At 52.8% G+C, this 15461-nt stretch overlaps 2 protein-coding genes across 5 annotated transcripts; both read right to left on the reverse strand.

Annotated features, from left to right (window-relative positions):
• Positions 1-180: 180 nt before the first annotated feature.
• Positions 181-5479, reverse strand: Lynx1 (Ly6/neurotoxin 1). 4 transcript variants are annotated; one of them, XR_012909543.1, is made up of 6 exons: positions 5203-5341; positions 4818-4896; positions 4150-4338; positions 3849-3950; positions 1955-3731; positions 181-1869 (listed from the first exon to the last, which is right to left on the reverse strand). XR_012909543.1 is itself a non-coding variant. In XM_075959517.1 (5 exons), the coding sequence occupies exons 3-5, from the start codon at positions 4199-4201 to the stop codon at positions 3535-3537; spliced, it is 351 nt and encodes a 116-aa protein (XP_075815632.1). In that variant the 5' UTR covers positions 4202-4338; positions 4818-4896; positions 5203-5341; the 3' UTR covers positions 181-3534. The 4 variants fall into 4 exon arrangements, 2 of the variants coding, with proteins under 2 accessions (XP_075815632.1, XP_075815633.1); XR_012909544.1 differs by lacking the exon at positions 4818-4896 and having other exon boundaries at positions 5203-5479; XM_075959517.1 differs by having other exon boundaries at positions 181-3731.
• A 6299-nt stretch (positions 5480-11778) lies between these two features.
• On the reverse strand, positions 11779-13275 carry Ly6d (lymphocyte antigen 6 family member D). Its single transcript, XM_075963487.1, has 3 exons — positions 13215-13275; positions 12497-12595; positions 11779-12312 (listed from the first exon to the last, which is right to left on the reverse strand). Exons 1-3 carry the CDS (start codon positions 13273-13275, stop codon positions 12080-12082), a joined length of 393 nt encoding a protein of 130 aa, XP_075819602.1. The 3' UTR covers positions 11779-12079.
• Between the last annotated feature and the right edge of the window lie 2186 nt (positions 13276-15461).

Consider the following 15461-nt stretch of genomic DNA (forward strand, 5'->3'; position numbering starts at 1 on the left):
TGGAGATGACTTTCAGCAAGCTCTTGGAATCCCGTGAATACCACTCTTGCCTTGGTTGGGTCTGATATGAGGCCAGGAGCCAGGGACCTTCTGGGCCAGGAGGTCTACCTGACCAAGCCAGTCTGGGTGGGTGAGGTCTGACCTCAGAGAGAAGACAGATAGGAGAGCAAGGCAGACGCGTGTCCTTCATTTGTTTATTCATTCAGCGGGGGACATTGACACGGACCACTCGGAAGTTTAGGTACATGGGGCTTGCTAGGGGAAGGGGCCTAAAAGTGGATTTCATGACCTTGCTGGGTGAGAGCTTAGGGTTGGCAGAGACACAACCCAGGGAAGTGCCAGGAAGCATGTATCCATGCATCCTTTGGAGTGGCCTCTATGCAGGCCCCAGGCTTGGCACTGGTCCCCAAGAGTCAGCTGAGTGGCTGCTGTCACTGTCATTTCACCAGTGAGATGCCTGGAGTATGAGCCTGTGCTTGAGGAACCCAGGGCAGGCAGTGCGGCCCGATGCCATGGTACTTGCTGGAAAGTAACCACGCTCTGAAGCAAGGGGCCGCCCTACTCCCGGAAATCATTCTGGAGTTTCAGATGATGAAGATGGAGGCGGTCCTGATCCCCTTCCCCTTATCTGCTTTGGGGAAGCCAACACAGACACAGTGGCAGAGCATAACCCTCACCGCAGCGTCTCTCTGATGGGCTAGACTGGACACCTCAGTCTGTTCTTCGGCATGCTTTAGCTTCATGTGTTGGCCCGGCTTCAGCAAACCCCACAGAGGTACATAGGCTCTGTGACATCACCCTTCTACCCAGCAGCCTCTCTCCAGTGAATGCAATGCTTCCAGAACGCAATGCTTAGAGAATCACCGCCAGCCTTCCTGGACACCATCCATGTTGAGGGGCTACTGCTTACCCTAGTGTGAGCACACCCACTGCCTTGAGCCCTATCCCTGACAAAGGCAGAGTCAGCTTGTACGGCTGATGTGACTTTGTTCTTCTGTCTGCCACTCCATCCTGTGTTCCTCTCTCTGTATCCACACACAGGGCTGGGCACCCCTGGCCTACCCCCCCCCCCCCCCAGCCCCTCGAACTTCCAGTTCTGATGTTCCCTTCTAAGGCCTCAGTTTTGTAAACGTTTACGACGTTGCATTCTGGGAGTCTCTGGTTTATGAAGCCACCGTCATCCTGACAGCATGCAGCCTCAAAGACCCCCAGCTGTTGAAAGAGTTCCCATAGTGGAATAGGTTGGTACTAGGCAGATGAGGAGGCCAGGTGGCCTGGGAAAATTAAGTGCTTCACTCCTCTGTGCCTCAGTTTCTTTACCTGTCAAAGGGGAGCAGTAGTGAACCCCCAAACACACACATTTTGCATAACTGCTGTGTCATGTGCAGAGCCACCTGCAATATCACACCACCCCAGACAGGATTCAGGACAGACCATCTGGCGCTGTTCCCCTAACCTGCACCTCCCACTGGCAGACTTGGCCCTGTGTTAATTGAGCACCTTCTGGGCTCTGTGCTAAGCACCAAGGACAGGCTAGGTAGGTATACTTCCTGTAGGGGTGGGTGGCAGTGTGGACACTGTGGGGCCTGTCTAGATGCTGTTATGAGGCAGGTGAAAGAAACTGCCCCCCAAACCCTGCCACACTCTCAGCAATAGGTAATCAAGGACCTGTTCCACATCAACCCTTGTGGTGGAAGGGAGGACCTGGTCTTGGGCCTCCTCCCAGTTCTAGCCCAGGATGCCACCTTGACTGGGGACAATGAACTTGCACAAGCCGGGTAATGTTTCCCAGGCCTCACCCACTGAGTTAGGGGCCCGCCTCCTTACCAAGGGCCCTGTGGCTTCCATAGGTCAGCTGCTGCTCTCTCTCTCTCTCTCTCTCTCTCTCTCTCTCTCTCTCTCTCTCTCTCTCTGTGTGTGTGTGTGTGTGTGTGTGTGTGTTTTCTATGAAAGCTCAGGAGGGGGCAGCACTGGCTTCCTCCCAGCATCCTGCCTGGACCTCAGGGGACACCACAGCCAGTGCTGCCTTCTGGGTTTTGCAGCCACTGTGTTCATGTGCGTGTGCACTCCTCCCTCTGCTCTCCCATGAGACTCACATTCTTTCCGGGTAGTCAATGCCTCCTCATTTCTGGGCCATTTCCCACCCCATACACCTCTGTAATAAAGCTGCACAGTTCCTATTCCCGAGGATGCGGGTAGGCCCATCAGCAGGATTTTGTCTCCCATCCCCCACTGGCCTGTCCCCAGAGGAGGAAACTGAGGCAGAAAACCACATCACTTTCAGCAGCGGAGCTCAGGTCTGCCTAAGAACAGGGAGGAGGTCCCCAGGATGGGCCTCGGTGTCCTGATCCTACAGCTGGTGGTGTGAGAAAAAGCATTCAGGATGTGTGACCAGTAGGATGTGGGGATCAGTAAGACTCTCCTGGCCAGACATGGACAAGGACCAGCATCCTGACCTCTGGGCTGGGCCAGCTTCAGGGGTCTCCTCAGTGGCACATGAGTTGGGGTACTAGTCAGAGAAGAGGGTAAGGCTCCCTGGGTCAACTACACTGGCATAAAAGACAGATCAGTGTCTCCTAAATCAGGGTTGGGTTCTTCGGGATCTTGATACCCAGAAGTCTTCAGCTGACTTCACAGACAGTCACCTGGTACTTGGGCTGGCTCCCTGTGCATTTGCCTCCGCATAATTTACCGAGAGCTCAGAGGATGCAGAAGCTGCCTACAGGACCTGGGAAGCCAGCTGAAGTCTGCTTTGCTGTCCCGGTTGCCCCACCAGCTGGCTCTGACCTGCCTTTGTTCCCTTCCTGCCATGCTCAGAATAGCTCTGACCTGTAGACAGGCCAGACAAAATATAGCATGGGCAGCCTGCCCCCATGTCCCTGCCAGCCCTCAAGGCCCAGCAGTCTGTGTGAGGTCGCAGGGCCTGCTGAGCTGCTGAGGCTGGAGGGATCTTAGTGGCCTGTGGAAATGAAGCCACAGCTAGCTACCCTCAGTCCAGAGCTGCCCTGACACCAAGTCTGGCAGAATTCCTAAGAGAGCTGGAAATGACAAAAGCCTTCTTCACATGGCTTCCACCCCACACTTGCCCTGGACAGCATCTGAACTCAGCAGGAGACAGCTCCACCGAGTCTTTCTTTGCTTCTGGACAGTTCATGATCTTTTGTCCCCCTCTAGCAGGCCTATCCTCTACTGGGTAGACTGAGGCAGGGTCCTGATGCTATGAAGGTGGAATTTGGCCACTAATTCCTTCAAATCAGTGTGACTGACACCCCACCCCCACCCCAGCAAACAGCACTCTCCCAGATGCCTCTGATCCTGGGCAGAGAGATTTAGATCCACATATCAGCCTTCTGAAAATGAAAGATTATGGCCTCGGGGTGAGGTATCTGGATGCCATCAGTCCTTTTGTAGGTAGCCATGGGCTCTCGTTGCGGCTGAAGGAAGAGGGTTGGGTGGAGCGAGGGGGTGAGAGGGGACGATTTGTGTCTTTTAAGAGCTTTGCGTTTCAGTGGGTCTGCCTAGAGGAACAGAGCTTCACAGCAAGCTCCAGAAGGTGGCCAGGAGTACCGGGACCAGGGCCAAGGTCACTGGGGTAGGAAAGCCAGCTCCATTGCAGAGGTAGTACTGGCAACAGGAGGTGGCAGATGCATGCTTGGAGTAGCCATCGTACACGGTCTCAAAGCAGCTGGGTACGCACGACTTCCTCACTTTCATCCGGTACGGGGTGAAGTCTACAGGGGACAGGACACAAGGTTGCAGTGAGAGAATCAGGACCTTGGATGGCTCAGTCTCAGCTTGTAGGAGCACCAGGGCAGCTGGGGGCCTCCCTCCCTATGCTCCAGACTCACAAGTACGAGTGGTCATGCAGTAGGTGGCCATGGCCGGGCAGCGCATGGGTTTGAAGCAGTTGTCTCCGTTGTAGGCACACACGTGACACTCCAGAGCCTGGGCTGTGGGCCATGACAGGGTTCAGAAAACAGGAAGACATCCCTTTCCTGCCAAGCCAGACCCCAGCTGTCTCCACCAACCTCCCACTCCCACTAGGGCACCAGGTGAGGACAGTCAAAAGGCAGGAGAACTCTGGCCAGGCCGCCGACTTCCCACCTGCCTGTCCCACAACCGGGTCCCTCGAGCTTCCGTCCACCTTACCCACAGGCAGGCCCACTAGAACCACCAGGAGCACCGTGAGCAGGGATGTCATGATGGAGATGTGAGGACAGCGTGGGACTGAACAGCTGGTCCTGGATCCAACCCAGGCCTGGGAAGAAGCAGGGCAGGGAGGCACAGGGCAGGCTCTTGCCCAGCTTGAGTTCTTGGTCTCCTAGGGATAAAGCAACCCTGCAGGGACAATGACAGAGACCTGTAATCACAGCTGGTCTGGGGCAGGCAGAGCCTCCCAGCTCAGTGGGTGTTATTGATTTCCATTTACCTGGAGATGGGAGGAGGGAGCAGGATGTGGGGCATTCCAATAGAAGACCAAAAGCAAGCAAAAGGTGAGGGTGCGGGGAGCTAAAAAGGGGGGGGGGAGGAACTGGGCTCCTTGAATGTGGAACCCAAAGAGGATTTCACCTAAGGGAGATTTTTTTTGGGGGGGGGGAGTAATGGAAACTTGGCAAGCAGTCTCTTCCTGGCAGAGCCCAGAGTGCAGGATTCCAGAGGACTGGAATCCAGGTTTGGTCTCTTCTTGGAGTAGAGGTCCCTCTTGCATTTGCTTCCCTGCGTGGAGTCCCCCCCCCCCCCCCCCCAGGAAAGTGAGACTCTGCTGTGAGAATCCTCCACCAAAGCAGAAGGGGCCATGATGAGTGCTCAGCTCCTACCTAAAGCCTCTTCAGATGCAGGCCAGACGACGATGCTTGCCCAAGACAGAGTTCCATAGGGTGAGTCTGGTGTTTGGGACTGTTGGGGTAATGTGGACCAATATTCTCCTCCCTGCCTACGCGCGATCTGATCCCTGCTGGGGGCACTAAAATACACTCCCCGGAAGACAACCCTTCATGACCCATTTCCCTGGTGCCAGTCCAGGATTCTGAAGTCCTGAATCAGGCCAGGCCTGAGGCTCGGGTGCCTTCTGCCCCCTCTCGGGGAGCTCCGCCCGAAAGACTGCAGCAGTGTTGCTTGGGGAGGGTTCCCAGCACGGGCTGGGTGCGGGTGACCTCGCCCTTGCCCTTCACCACCACAATCCCTGTCACCATGGGAACTCACCCGTGGCCGCTCCCAGGTCCCTCCCGAGGTCTGACCGTGAATCTGGGCACACTTCGCGCAGCGTTTGCACCGCATCTCAAACCGGGTAGGCTCGGCAGCCGCAACCGACCCGCAGTGCCAGCTCATTACTGGCCCCGCCCCACTCCGCCCCTAGGACACACGCTCCGCCCCCGAGGCCGTCCAAACCCCAAGCTAACTGGTGTAGGCTCAGTCGTGAGTTCTCTGGTTAGGGCTCTAGTGAGCACAGTCTGAGCAGCCCCTGGGAATCAGAATGCTCCCACTGGCACAGATTCACAAGGACACAGTAGCGATCCTAAGGTAAGTGTACACTTCTTGGAATTCTCCTCAGGTTTCATCGAAGCTCTTTCCACTCCAACTGCCCTGCTCCCACAGACCAAACTGCTGTCTCTGGGAAGAGGTACCACCCGGACAGAGACCTCACCGCACCTCTGTCCTTACGTGGGATCCACTAGCAACACTTGCGAGCAAGTCTGAGATGTATCCCATGGCTCACAGGCTGCTCTCGCCATCAAAAGTCCACCACTGAATACGATCTTTATGTGGCTAAAACTCGTTTTATTTTTGTTCTGTTTCAAGCAGCCAAAATGTAATAGGTTTTCACAAACCCTACTTCCTCCCGCTGGCCCCCGTTTTGAGAGGAAGGCAATAAAGAAAACCTGCAGCGACAGGCGGAGTACACATGTCACTCTGCTAGTAGATTCCCACGCATGCGCAGCCGCAGGCCTTACAGCTGAGTGGCTACAAACAAGTGGCTTTAACCCCAGCCTTCCGGAGGCAGAGGCAGGAGAATTTCAGTTTGAGGTCAGCCTGGTTTACAAAGTCAGTTCCAGGACTGCTGGGGCTGTTATACAGTGAAACTGTCTCCAAAATCAAACAATCAATCAAATACCCCCCCCCCCATTAAAACAAAAACAAAAAGCTGAGACAAACAACCAATATACTCTAGTCCCCAGGAAAACACACCTGTTTTCCCAAACCTTCATCAATAAAAGACCACGTGGCGGCTGAATGAGAATGGCCCCCATAGACTCTTCTGTTTTAATATTTGGCCCCCCCCATTGGTGGAAATGTTTGGGGAGGGCTAGAAGGTGTGCTCTTGTTGGAGGAGATGTGCCACTTGGGGGAAACTTTGCAGTTTCAAAAGACTCACACCCACCATTCCCAATTAGCTCTCTCTGCCTCATGCTTGGAGATCAAGGTGGAGCTGTTCCTGCTGCCTTTGCTCCATCACTCACGGACTCTAACCTTCTGAAACTGTAAGACAAATTAAACACTTTCTTTTGCAAGCTGCCTTGGTCATGGTGTTTTGTTGCAACAATGAAACAATAACCAAGACAGTCCATATTCTGAGCCATCCAATAAATCTCAATACAAACACGTGCAAGGATTGAAACCAAACAGTACTTTTCTCGGATGGCAATGCACTTGGAAATCTGTAGCATGGTGGGGCTAGCCAGATTCAGTGAGTAACAGCCCTTACTATGCAAGCTTGGCACGCAAGTTTGATTCCTGGAACCCACTGTGGAGAGAGAGAGACCAACTCATGAAAGTTGTCCTTTGATACTTCTGCTGTAGTGTGTGTGTGCTTGCACTACCCCCCCAATATAACAACAACAACAACAACAACAATAATAATGTTTAAAGTAATCAGCGAAATATTTAAAAATATACAGAGGCTGGGTAACAACACAATTTTAAATAACCCATAGGCAAAGGTGGCATCAACCAGGGAGTCAGACACTATTCCTGGCAGATGGTGAAGACACAGCACATAAAGGCAACTGATGCAGTTACAGCCGGTTCAGGAGGGAGATTCCACAGAAGTGCTGTTTTAGGAGGAAGAATTTTAGGAGGTCCCCAAAGAGGAACTGAATTTCCATCTTCAGAAACTAGAACAAAAGAGCAAATCAGACCTAAAGGAGGCAAAATACAGCAAAAACAGGAGCAGAGCAGGAGAGGCAGCTCAGCGGGTGAGTGCTCACCGTGCAAGCCCAAGCCCGAGGACCTGAGTTAGATCCTAGCATCCTGGAAAGTCAGGCTAAACACTGGGGATGCTGATCTGGGCTGGCACACTATTAGAGCAGAAGGCGCTGTCCGAAGAAATGCTACTCTGAGGAGATGCTTGGAGAGGCACAAACTTCAGTATTTAATGAAACAAAATGGGATCTGTTGCTCAGAAAATAAGTGCATAAAAGCTGGGCTAGGTGGTGTCTGCTTGAGATCACAGTGCTGGGAAGGTGAAGGCTGGAGGACACTGGGGTTCCCTGGCCAGCCAGTCTGGCCAAATCTGTGAGCTCCGCTTTCTGGTGAGAGATATTGTGTCAAAAAGTAAATAAAGAAAAGACAGGAAAAGAAAAATAAGATAGAGAGTGATGGGAAGACACTCACCATCATCGTCTGGTCTGCATATGCACACACAAATACACACAAAAACACACACACACAAGCACACATGCACACATAAACACACACATGCGCATACAAACACACATGTCCACACATAAACACACACAAATACACATGTCTACACACAAACATCGACACACACACACCTCACAAAACACACATGCATACAAACATACATGTACACAAACACACACACAAACACACATACATACACAAACATACACACATACAAACACAGTCCACACACAAACATACATGTCTATACACAAACACACATGCACACAAACACACTTATGCATACATGCATACATAATAAAAGCCAAAAAGGGAAGATATCAATGAAATAGAAAAATCAAAACGGTAAGAGAATTGATCAGTTCTATGAGAATACCCAGGAGGGGCACCATATCAGCCCCTTTTGGTCCATGGCCAGACCAGAGAAAACTTGTCAGAAGCCGGACCCAGGTGACTGACTAGTGGAATGGGCAATAGGCAGCCCTACGTCCTCTGTAAGAAATGGGCAACGAGGCTATGGGCACACTCTTTGGGACGGCGAGGACAATAGATGTTCTGGGTAGGCTGGCCCTCTCAGAAGACATGATCAGCTGTTTTTTGAAGTTCCCTAACCACTCTTCGGAAGTTGTGCTTGGTTGCATGGTATCTTAGTTAGGGTTTCTATTGCTGTGATGAGACACCATGACCACAGCAATCCTTATAAAGGAAAACATTTAATTGGATGACGTACAGTTTCAGAGATTTAGTCTATTATCATCATGGCAGAACATGGCAGTGCAGGCAGACATGGAGCTGGAGAAGGAGCTGAAGAATGGAGAAGGACTTACATCTTGATCCAAAGGCAACAGGAAGTGCACTGAGACACTGGGTGTGTTTTGAGCATATATGAGCTCTCAAAGCCTACCTCCACAGTGACGCACCTCCTCCAACAAGGCTGTATCTACTCCAACAAAGCCACACTTCCTAATAGTGCCACTCACTATGAGCTTATGGGGGCAATTCCATTTCAACTACCACACATGGTGTGTCTTTGGCTAAAGCAAAGGGAATAGTGTCTCTCCCTGTCCTAGGTAGGTCAGGGATAGGCCCAGAGCATTTCATGGGGTTGTTGTTTTGCGTGTCTGATAGTGTGCAGAGTTGTCAGATTCTGCTGCTCCTGGGCACCGTCTACCGCTGCCTCCAGCTAGGTCACCACTGGGGCCCCTCTAACCCCTGCTATTGTCTTTGTCACTACCTTACCGCATTGTTGTGCAGGTCTTGGGACTGGACTTCTGCAGGAGGAACCCCAGGAATGAGGGGCAGTTCTGCTGTCTTACTACCGGCCCCTGGAAGTCTGTCCACACACACAGCTGGAGAGGACTCCCATCTTTGCATACCCTGCCATGGGCTGTGACCAGGTGAGTCCTGGTCAGTGGGGGGTGAAGCTGTGTTAGGTCTAGGAGTAACAGAGAAGCTGTCCAGAAGAGTGATACAGGGGCAGCCCGGGAGCTGGGTCTGAGATGCCTATAGACTGCCGGTTAGAAGGCAGCTGGGCTCGGAGACTCAGCTGTTGTCAGCTTTTCTGTGGCATCTTGCCAGTCTCCAATGCTGCTGTGTCCCACGGGAAGCCTGAAGTTCCTGATATGTGCAGGCTGCCCACTTCCCAGGATTTTCCCGGAGCCTGTACACATTTCACTCCGCTCTTAGACGGTGGGTTTTGTAGCCTCTTCCCCCAAATAGAAACATGGAGGACGGAGGCTTTGTTGAGATGTACAGGAAGTTCACAAGGCTCAAGAAGTAAATAAAACTTCTTAGTCTCAGGAACTCCCTGAAAGCTCAGTAAGATTCATCAGCCCCCCGCCGACCCCCGCCAAGCTTCTACAGGCTGGAGATAGGAGACTTTCTCACCTGTAAGTGTACCCTGAGGATGCAGCTCTTAGGAGCTGTCACCCAGGTTGGGATGTGCGTTTTAGCTGTGACCGCATTTGAGTCACCCACGCTGTTTTGAGGCACCCTTCAGACACCCTCCTGTACGCAGCCAACTCGCTGTAAACTCGCTGGACTTGGGTGCAATTGTTGTTTGGCTACCAGTGCAATGTCTGGGGTTCGTGTCTCACTGTCTCATCAGGAAAGGACATGCAACAGCTGTCCTTCACTTGTCAACTGTGGGAAGCCATCACAGACCCGGTTGGTGAGACCATCTCTTTCTATCCCTGGGACTTCCTGATTTCTCCGGTGGGGTCGCATCCCTTCCTGACTCCAGGCAGGGCTTTGTCCCTTCCCCTTCCTCAAGGTACCTCCAAGGATGTCAGGGGTCTCCACCAATAGCGTTTCTATACCTGGCCTGATGGGGAGTCCTTAGTCACTTCCCTGCTCCCAGACTATTTCCACACTTGGAAACGGCTAGGGTTTCGGGTTAAATTCTCCTAACCGCCTTCTCTGTCTGACTCCCACATACAGCTGGCTTTCTATGCCCAAGGCACTTCGGGACAACTGTAGAGAGGAGGCAGGAAGTGTTGCAGATGGAACAGGAATAGCCTGAGCAAAGAATTCCCTCTCGACAGGTGTCTTCCGCTGCCTGACTTACTGGCCACTAGGAGGCGCGCCAGGCCTGCCTGACTTACTGGCCACTAGGAGGCGCGCCGGCACCAGGTTTGGCGCTCAGCTCCAGGAAATGCGGCCCTAGGGAACAGCATCCTACCCAGCAGGTATCACCCGTGGTTCCAGGAAAGCTTCCTGATTTCTGGGGTTGGAGGATGTTCCTCTTTGCCTTTCCCTCCACCTCTCTTCCTCACGGTGGATGAATGTCCTGCAATGTCTGGTAGACAGGGTCGTGGCTCTCCAGCAAACCTGCCTCCATTACAAGCGGCGGTGACTGGATGTGGGAGTCTGTGTAAAAAACCCAGGCTCAGCAGGTCCAGCACCTTGTTCCAAGTGGGGAACCCAGAAGTAGCAGGGCTCAACCCAGACCAACAAGCACCTTCCCAGATGTTGAGGCTTGGTTTAGGGAGCCTGCGTTGTTGTGCCCAAGTTGACAACCCTAAAGAGATCACTGGAATCCAGTCAAGTCCAGAATGCAAAAGCAAGGTTTATTTCTTTTGCCAGCGAGCTGGGAGCTGTCCACTACATGCGACTCAGAGCAGTAGGAAGAGCTCCCACTCCTCATTTGGGGTTGACATATAGAGACAAAAGCTGCAAGCCAGGTTTACTCAGAGTCAAGGGGGTTGATTTTGCTGAGTGCCAGAAATAGTTGGTTTTTCCGGTTAACTCCTATGATGCAGTAAAGAGCTTAAAGCATGTGTCTTAACCAGCTCCTAACCAAGCAAAGCTTTTTAAAAATTTCCATGGCTTTACAGCGTCACACTCCCCCTCTCACAACCCTCTCTAGGAAGCAGGGTGGTGAGGATGCTTTAAGACTCAGGGTGTAGGTGCATGATGGGAAGAGGGACCCTCACCATCCCTCTGCCATCTGCAAAGGGCAGGGTTTGCCACACTGGCCTGCCAGGGTGATAACCTGTATCCCCCCACTCCCCATGTGGGCTTGCAGGGTAGTGGTTGCAGTGGAATGGGCTAGTCTGCTTGTGTGGATATCTGCTAAATACCTCTCCCTCATTCAACCTCAGCCTCACCACACTCAGGAATTGCCCAAATCCAAGTAGCATACAGGAGCCTAGGCAGCAGCAGAAACCCATTGCATGGGATGGGAAATCAGGCAATGAGCTTTCTTAAGGTCCCTAGGGCTGTGCTCTGCTTAGGCCCCTCCTAGATGGCCTCTCTTAGCTTATACTGAGTCACACCTCCCGCTCCAGCATAAACATCCGGATAGGTTGCAATAGAGCAGCACTCCTAAGGAATGAGGTCATCCTGGTAGCTAGGCTCACCTTGGACCCTGGCTGTGTGCAGTGCCCTCACAACTCGAAGACTGGGGTCTCTTTACAGCCTTGGGGAAGTAGAATCTCCGAGTTGGGGTCTGGGCACAGTGTCCTTCCTCCCTACATGGGACTTGGGGAGAGTCTGCCCCTTCCAGGATGGAGGTGTCTTTCAGATCAGGTCCTAGGCGCTACTCCATGCTGCCGAGGCTTGTCCAGGGAGCCATGTGCAAGAGGCTCCACTGTCACTTACCACTCCACACAGCCACAGTGTTTTTTAGGTCATTTATTTCCATGTAGAAGTTCAAGTAGAAAAATAAATGGCATGAGTACAAAATCAGAGGGGATGGTGTTATGTCTGTCCCCCATCTCCCATGCTGGGGAGCAGGGCAAATCTTCCTGTTCTGGGGCAGGCACTGTGTTAGGTCATCAGCTCTTGGTGCCCTCCAGGACCCAGCCTCCACCCAGCCTTTAAGGGCAGTCCCCAGCCTTAGCATCTGGCTCCTCCATCATGGCCAAGGAGGAAGCAAGGCATGAGAACCCTGGGAAGCAGAAAAGGAGGGACAGGGAAAATGCCAAGCGGCACGTTACAGGCTGAGAGCCATAAGAACGAGGAGGCCCAGGCTCATTGCCAGGCCCAGGGTGGCACTGCTAAACGGGGCACGTACAGATGCAGCGCTGTACAGCTTCCCGTTGCACAGGTCGCCCTGGCAGCAATGTACGGCCCAGGAACCGCTGCTGATCTGGCCCTGCTGGCTGTGGTTGGAAACGCACGAGTCTGCACATTCTTTCTTCACCAGGTTCCCAGACAGAGTGTTCACTGCACACAGGAGGGGAAAGGGCGTCAGGCCTGGCTTACCACGCACCCTGGCTCCCACAGAACATCCTCCGCTAAACACCGCCGTCATCAGCGTGACTGACCCATTCCCAGTGTCAAGCCTGCTGCTCATTCCCAGTATCAAGGGCTGCTCTCTTGGCCCTGAGAGCTCTGGACCACGACTCACCTGTGGTGGCAGTTTTACAAAACTGGGAGCTGGCTGGGCAGGTCTGAGGCTTCATACAGTTGGTGCTGCTGCTGCACACATAACATTGGAGCGCCCAGGCTGGAGGGTGAAAGGTCAGAGAGTCAAGTAAAGGCCTTTGCTATGACGGAGCCTTCTGTCATTTTTCACCCCAACTCCTGCCCTAGAACCCACAAAGCTCACGTCTTGTGTTTAGCTCAGAGGGTGTCTGGATATCCCTTGGAGCCCTAGAGAGGGTGTTCTATCCTATGCCGCCTCTGGGAAGAGGTGAAGAAGCAGAGTGGGTGCAAAGTGGAGGGTGCCCTTCTCTGAGGACCTTGGGATGTTCCTGGTCTTTGCTAAGGATGCATCTGTCCCCATCCCAATTCCTGAAGAGCCTGGAGGAAGAGGGACTTGGCCGCCCCAGGACTGGCCAGGACAGCTGTGAGGTGGGGATGGTGGTAGGGGAAACCTCTTGAACAATTCCAGCCCTCCTTCCTCTCAAAGCACACCCAGTTCTAAGGGTTGGTGCTAAAATTCCCTGATTCTGAAAGATTATATTTTTATGATTCCATTGAGTTAAGGTATTAAAGTCATTTGTTTTAAAGAGATAAGCATCCCTTAATGTCAGTGTTCTCTAAGCCTAAATTCTAGTTTGTAGTATTTGATGACCTCCTGTCGGTCACCCAACCCTTCCCAGTCCCTAAGTCCAGTCTCTTACCTGGGCTAGTGGCCACAGCCAAGGCAAGGAGGAGTAGCAGAGCCGTCTTCATCCTAAGCATCATCTGGAAGCAGTGGGGGCTCTTTCTCTCCCTAGACCTTATAGATGGGGCAGGAGCTGTGGGAGGAGTTTAGGGCATGTCAGATAGCAGCATGCAAATCAGAGTTCACCCCACCCTTTCTGGCCCATGCCCAGCACAGCAGCTCAGAACAGGCCTGGCTCCTGCAACTTGGAGGGACTGAGGTTCCTAGCCCTCACATCGGGGAGCCTCCTTGAGCAGGGTTGGCTATAGGCTGTCTGGTTCCTGCTCCAGTCACCAGATGTTGTTGGGTCTCCATCTCTCCCAGTGTTGTCTCCCAGTTTCCTTATTGATTACCTGCCTCTTCCTGGGTCACGTGGTTGTGGACTTTCCACTTCTGTCTGTTATTCTTGCTACCTACCATTGGGTAGTTCCTCCAGCTAAGGTACTGGTTATCTGGATACCCACAGGTTAGAAGGCCCAGAGGTTATGTTCCTCTCTGCTCTGAGCTCAGTGCTGGCCTGACCCAGTGGGACCTTGGAGAAAGGAACCCCAAGGAAGCAAATAGTCCTTGATGAAGATGTGAAGGCGATTTGGGGCAGGGAGAGGGAAGCAGGGGGGGTGTCTGTGTGTGTACCAGGTATGGCCAGGTTAGGGCTATGAAGACCCTAGACCTTGGAAGCTTGGCCATCCCAGGAAACTGGGTAGGGACAGGATAGGACAGGATCAACTGAGGAGCAGCAAGCTGTGGGGGCATCTCATTGCTGCAGAGATAGTTTTCCTCCACTTCTCTCTTCCTCTGCTTGGGGCTCAGGTCCTATTCCCATCAAGTCCCCAACTGCTTCCCTCATACAATGGTAATAAGAACACCGCCCACTGTGTAACTATTGCTCTGCCTCTCGGCCTTGCTCCCCTGTGGCTGAGAGCTCCCCAGGGCCCTAGGCAGGTGCTGATAATGGTCCCCATCATGCTCTCCGAGCCCCACTTTTGCTCTCTTGGCATGCATAGGAGACATTTTTGGCCCCGTGATTCTAGTTCTTAGCAGAAAGGTAACTGTCTTCTAACTGCTAGTTCTGTCTACTCATCTGGAGGTAGTGTGAGTGGGTCCTATAGAGTACTCCTGCCCCTGTCCTGGGGGTCCAGGCTATCAGCAATGGGGTAGGCACAGACAGAGGTCAGGCCTGGGCCTGTCCTGCCTGGGCCTGTCCCGCCTGTATCCATGCAAAACAGATGGACAAGCACCAACAAGGATGGGCAGGTCAGGGCCTGCTTCAGGGAGGGTTGGTCTGAGCCAAGGCTGAGGTTCTTAGAGCCCTAAAGACTTTAGATCAGGCAGATCTGGACTCAAGAGCCTTGGGCCCCACTCTCTGCTTTTCCCTGGGCTAGCTCGCTCCTGAGCTGAATCAAGTAGGATAAAGCTAGGACCGAACGAAGTGCCCTGGGGACTTCCATGTGGTTCTTCTCAAAAGGATTTTTGGACTTGACAGTGTTGTGTTGACCTAATTAATCTTTGTCAATAAAAAAGTCAGGAGTCAAATATTGGGGTAAGAACCTGAAAGATCAGAGAACAGGGAGCAGCTGCCAGTTGCTTCCTACCTCTCTCCTGCCTATGTCCAGAAGGGCCAAGATCCTTTCTCAGCTTTGCCTCACCACTTCCTGCCTCTTCTCTGTCTACAGTTCTCCAAACCTCAATGGTTAATTTGGTCTGCTAGTGGCTGGCCCCGCTCTCTGACTCCAAGCAAGCTTTATTTGTCAGAACACATTCAAAACATCATACACGGCAGGGTGTGGAATCTGGGAGGGCCTTGGGTAGGAGCCCCTGAAGAAGGCGCTTCTCTATCCCACGCTGTCCTCTGTTTTGCTTAGGGCAGCAGGAATGTCACAGGAAAGGCCCACACAGCTCTGGGGCCTCCCTGAATACATCAGACTCAGGGAGAATGGGTGGGTGGAGGGAAGGGAGTGTGATTTCAAGCCCTGAGAACAGAACTTAGGTCTCCATGACAGGGTGGTGACGGTGGAGTTGGCAGGTGGAGAAAGATGACTCATTTGGGAAAGGCATGGAAACCGCTGGGAAAAACAGGTTGAGAACTTCTTACGGGCTTGATGGAATTGTGGGGTCTGGGAATGAAGGGCAGAACAGAAGTGGGGGTCTGGGCCTGAGACTGAGAACAGAGAATGCTAGGCTTCACACTCACACCCAGGGTAGGAGGAGGCATCTGCCTGCTGGC

The sequence above is a fragment of the Microtus pennsylvanicus genome, chromosome 2 (assembly GCF_037038515.1).
Source record: "Microtus pennsylvanicus isolate mMicPen1 chromosome 2, mMicPen1.hap1, whole genome shotgun sequence".
NCBI classification, from domain to species: Eukaryota; Metazoa; Chordata; class Mammalia; order Rodentia; family Cricetidae; genus Microtus; species Microtus pennsylvanicus.

Excerpts from the sequence above, each read along its gene's own strand:
- Lynx1 (XM_075959517.1), bottom strand. The coding sequence starts at position 4,201 with ATGACATCCCTGCTCACGGTGCTCCTGGTGGTTCTAGTGGGCCTGCCT. Across the intron at positions 3,951-4,149 it reads TCTAGTGGGCCTGCCTGTGG|CCCAGGCTCTGGAGTGTCAC; the intron begins GTAAGGTGGACG and ends CATGGCCCACAG. Across the intron at positions 3,732-3,848 it reads CTGCATGACCACTCGTACTT|ACTTCACCCCGTACCGGATG; the intron begins GTGAGTCTGGAG and ends TGTCCCCTGTAG.
- Ly6d (XM_075963487.1), bottom strand. The coding sequence starts at position 13,275 with ATGCTTAGGATGAAGACGGCTCTGCTACTCCTCCTTGCCTTGGCTGTG. Across the intron at positions 12,596-13,214 it reads GGCTGTGGCCACTAGCCCAG|CCTGGGCGCTCCAATGTTAT; the intron begins GTAAGAGACTGG and ends TTCACCCTCCAG. Across the intron at positions 12,313-12,496 it reads TTGTAAAACTGCCACCACAG|TGAACACTCTGTCTGGGAAC; the intron begins GTGAGTCGTGGT and ends TCCTGTGTGCAG.